We start from the raw sequence: 5,000 nt of genomic DNA on the forward strand, positions 1-5,000 counted from the left end.
CTCTTTATTTACGATATATATAAATATGAAAAAGAGTCTCTCCTTATTCTCTTAAATATAGATGACAGTTTCACCCATTCTCTTGTGATCACTCCCTTTGCAATTAAAGATATAAAAAGTGTAGAGTATATTCTGTATGTGTGTTTGTACGGCCAGGCGCTCTTTCAAATTATAAGAAGAAAACAAAATTCTCACAATAGGTCTGTTTTCGCAGATTTAAGCACAGTGAATAAAAAAAGAAAGCAAACACACAAAAAGTTTTGAATATACATTTCTGGAATTTTTGTCAAAAAGAATTATCCTTTCCATTGGTATTAGAAGGGTAAATCAATTCATAAAGATCGTTTGAAATATCAATAAGAAATTGGTCAAGTGCGGAAATTTAATTGTTACCAATTCCTGATTTTGGATTGCGTATGAAAACTGAATAAATTAATATAGTGATAAAATATTTTCCTTCTGAAAGTGATCTTTTTGCGGTTGAAAATTAAGCATTTTTAAAGCAGAAAAGAGTATTTAATTTTACATTTTCTGTAATATCGACAAATCTCGGTCGAAATATATCCGATACAGTCCACTCTTTACTAATAGTATATTCATTTTACCATGGAAGATTTCATTTTTGATTCGGATGACCTTGTCACGTTTTGTGCTGATTTTGAAAAGAGTGGTGTTCTGACGGACACCCTCTTGGAAGTCACTCTTCAGGATCTTCACGATCGTTGGAGCACAGTACAAAAATCATACCGGAGATTGTGTACAACCGATCTCGCAAACCTCAAGAATGAGGACACCGAGAAAAGACGGTTGTTAGAGTCTGCGAGGGAAAAATATGCAAATTGTACAAAGCAGTTTCATAAGTGCAAATCTGAGATACTTGACGCTCAGAAAGCTTTAATAGCACCCACAAATTTCAGTTCGAATCACAATTTCGAAGAATCCCACGCACAAGATAAATCATTCTCTTGTATCAAAGTTCCCCCGTGCGATACGGAGATATTTTACGGAGGCTATGAGGAGTGGCCCGCATTCAGGGACATGTTTACCGCCGTGTATGGTGAACATCCCAAGTTGTCCGCGGTTCAAAAATTGTACCACCTTCGCCTTAAAGTTAAAGGTCAGGCCGCCACCATAGTAAAGAAATACAAACTATGTGGGGAAAATTTTTCATTAGCCTGGGAGGCTCTCAAATCCCGGTATGAAAATAAACGCATACTGGTTGACAATCAGTTAAAAATACTCCTCAATCTCGAGCCTGTTCTCACGGAAAGCAGCGAATCAATCCAAGAGATACAAATTACCATTAATGACTGCCTAGCCGCTCTCAAGGCTCAAGGTATTCCGACTAACGATTGGGATCCAATCTTAGTTTATGTTTGCTCAACAAAACTACCTCATGACACACTAGCTCTATGGGAACAATCCCTAAAGTCTCATAGAGAGTTACCAAAATGGTCCGAAATGGACACATTTCTCACCAATCGATATGAGGTTGTGGAACGATTGAATTGCATTCAAGGTGGTAAATCTAACGCCAAAAGAAAGAATTTGGAAACTCACACTTTTACTACAGAGGGAAACCAACAATTTCCCTGCAAATTTTGTAAAATGAATCATGCTTTAAAACATTGCCCTCAATTTAAAGCCCTTGAGCCTAGAGCTCGAAATGAATTTGCATTTTCAAACAAAATTTGCTTAAACTGCCTCTCATATACTCATCTCCGAAAAGAGTGTAAAAGCAAATTCGTTTGCGCTCAGTGTAAGAAGGATCATCATACACTTTTGCATTATACAGTTGCCAATCCCACAACTGTCAGCAATACCACTATTGCTCCTCCACAACCAGAAGAAATTCCCGCATGTGTCACACAAACTCAAATTGCATCCCACTTCATTGCAGACCCATCAGCTTCTTCCGAAAACACATTGCTCCCAACAGCTATTGTGAAAATTTCCCATTTGGGGGAAACATTTTCAGCCCGTGCTTTTATTGATCAGGGATCGGAAAAAACTTTTGTGTCCCGAAGGCTACAACAGAAGCTTCGGTTACCCACTGAGTCCAAGAACTTCCAAATTCGTGGAATGGGCGGAAGTATAATTGGTAACTCGAATTCTGTCTGTACGATGAAATTGTACTCCGAAACCCACAATCGAACAATAGAAGTAAATGCTATTGTTGTTCCCAAAATCACACGGCTTTTACCCAATTTCTCGTTTCCTTCGTCACAATTTTCGTTTGACGGCATTAAAGATATAGACTTAGCAGATCCATTATTCTATAAACCAGGCCAAGTCGATCTTTTGATTGGAAGCAACGCAATACCGAAAATTATGTTGTGTGGAGTGAAAACAGTTTGCAATTCACTCATAGCTCAAGCAACAATATTTGGGTGGATAATAAGTGGCCCCGTTAAAACACAAACAGTATCCTCGTTTTCATTACAGGCTTCTGAAACGACAGAAGACCCCATATCAACCCAATTAAGACTTTTTTGGGAGCAAGAAGAGGTCCCATCTCGTCCTTCTATAACTAAAGAAGACGAATATTGCGAATCATTATACGAAAGGACAACAACCCGCGATTTAGATGGGCGATATGTGGTTAAATTACCGTTCAAGCCTGAGTTTCCACATGAACTTTCGCTCGGCTCTTCTAGATCGCAGGCGTTCGTGCAATATATTAGAATGGAACAATCTCTCCGATCCAAACCTGCCATGGAAGAGACATATCAGAATGTTTTGTCGGAATATCTCTCACTAGGCCATATGAAACCCACAGATTCTCGTGAAATATATTCACGAGGTAAATATATGTCTTTTTACCTACCCCACCACGCGGTAATCAGACCTGAAAGTCGAAGCACAAAAGTTCGCATAGTTTTTAATGCGTCAAAAAAATCTGGATCTGGAAATTCTTTAAATGACGTTCTCTACGTCGGTCCCACTCTTCAATCGGATATGATGACTCTCATATTGAATTGGCGTCTTTATAAATACGTATTTAGTGGTGACATCGAAAAGATGTACCGCCAAATACGAGTCCATGAAGAAGATACTCCTTTTCAAAGAATCCTTTTCCGGCCTACTCCTGTTTGCCCCGTGAAGGATTATGCCCTAACGACGGTTACTTTTGGAGTAAGCAGCGCTCCATATTTAGCAATAAGGACACTTATCCAACTTGCTCGAGACTCAATGAGTGAGTTTCCCCAAGCTGCTTCTATTCTCATGAAAGAAACATATGTTGATGACATATTGTCCGGCGGACATGATTTGAGCTCCACTCGAGCTTCTCTTTTTCAATTGATAGCTCTATTAAAAACTGCTAGTTTTCCTCTAAAGAAGATAACTTCAAATTCGCCAGATATTTTGGCCTCGATCCCAACAGAAAATCTTCTTGATTCGAATTTTTTGAAATTCCAGGAAACAAGCTCCACAAAAACGCTCGGCATTCAATGGAATGCCTTATCCGACAGCTTTTCTTATAAAATAACGCCTCCTGCTATTGTGTCCCCTATCACAAAGAGAAAAATTCTGTCAGATGCATCCAAGCTATTCGACCCCGCTGGATGGATATCCCCAATCATAATTCAGTCAAAAATGTTACTTCAGCAACTTTGGCTGGAAGGCACGAAATGGGATGAATGTGTGAAACCCAACACATTGAGTAAGTGGAATTCATTTGTCGAAAGTCTCTCTCTCATACCCCAAATAGAAATTCCACGTTGGGTAAACTTTGCCCCCGAATATATAACACAAGTGCACGGTTTTAGCGACGCCTCCGAAAAGGCATATTGCGCAGTAGTGTACTTACGGACACAAAACGGTGTCAATATAAGTTCGAATCTATTAGTGTCCAAAACCAAAGTAGCTCCAATAGATCCAATTAGCCTTCCTCGATTGGAATTATGTGGAGCCGTTCTTTTATCAAAACTCATCAGCAAGATATTATCTGACCTACCCATTAAAAACCATGAGGTGTTTTTATGGTGTGATTTCACAATTGTGCTTAGTTGGCTAGAAAAGCCTCCCTGCACATGGAAGACCTATGTCGCCAACAGGACTGCTCAAATTATACAGAATGTTGGTAACTGTTCGTGGCGTCATGTAAGATCTGCAGAAAATCCTGCCGATCTAGGCTCTCGGGGTTGTCATCCAAATGATTTAATCGGGAATTCATTAGGGTGGCACGGTCCTGCATGGCTTGTTAACAATCCCGAAACGTGGCCAAAGGGCCAGACAGATTTTGAAAACCCCCCCGAGGCTAGAAAAATAGAAGTATTTCATAGTTTTGTCGAAAACGATGATTTATTGGAAAGATTCTCGGGCTGGGAGAAGGCTATAAGGGTCACAGCTTATATATTTCGCTTTTATAAGCGTATCTCAAACAAAAGTCAACCCACAACGCCACTTAATAACAAAACTGTTACACATGCGGAGTTTCAAGATGCTCGAAATCGCTTAATTGTGCTAACTCAGAAAAGTTTCTTTTATAATGAATATTCTTCCTTAGTATCATCCCGAAAAGTTCACAAAAAGAGTCCTCTTTACCCATTAAACCCCTTTATTGATGAAAGCGGTATTATTCGAATTAATGGTCGAATTTCCAATTCTGAATTACCATTTAAACAGCGTTTCCCAATCATTCTTCCGGTGCAGTCGAAATTTTGCAAATTGTTTATAGATTTTACGCACAAGCTTTTGATGCATGCCGAACAAAGTTTAATGCTCAGAACTATTCGCGAAGAATTTTACATATCTCGACTCAGATCAGCGGTTAAGAAACACATTCGTAGTTGCAAAGTATGCGTTATCTATAAACACAAGGTGCAATCGCAAATAATGGCAGCACTGCCAGAAAATAGAAGTAGGTTCTCGCTACCATTTACTGTGACGGGATTAGATTTTGCTGGCCCATTTCCTATAAAAACTTCCATTTTGCGTCAAGCTCCTTACCACAAAAGTTATACATGTATTTTCATATGCTTCAGCACAAAAGCAAT

The 5,000-nt window shown here is 39.2% G+C and overlaps 1 protein-coding gene across 1 annotated transcript; it reads left to right on the plus strand.

The window, feature by feature from the left end:
* Positions 1-606: 606 nt before the first annotated feature.
* LOC142242472 (uncharacterized) lies at positions 607-4,864 on the plus strand (the record flags this gene model as incomplete). Its single annotated transcript, XM_075314040.1, has 1 exon — positions 607-4,864. A coding segment is annotated over exon 1 (4,258 nt), but the record flags the coding sequence as incomplete, so codon positions are not given.
* Positions 4,865-5,000: the final 136 nt, after the last annotated feature.

Source organism: Haematobia irritans, unplaced genomic scaffold, assembly GCF_050003625.1.
Source record: "Haematobia irritans isolate KBUSLIRL unplaced genomic scaffold, ASM5000362v1 scaffold_164, whole genome shotgun sequence".
In the NCBI taxonomy this organism is placed as follows: Eukaryota; Metazoa; Arthropoda; class Insecta; order Diptera; family Muscidae; genus Haematobia; species Haematobia irritans.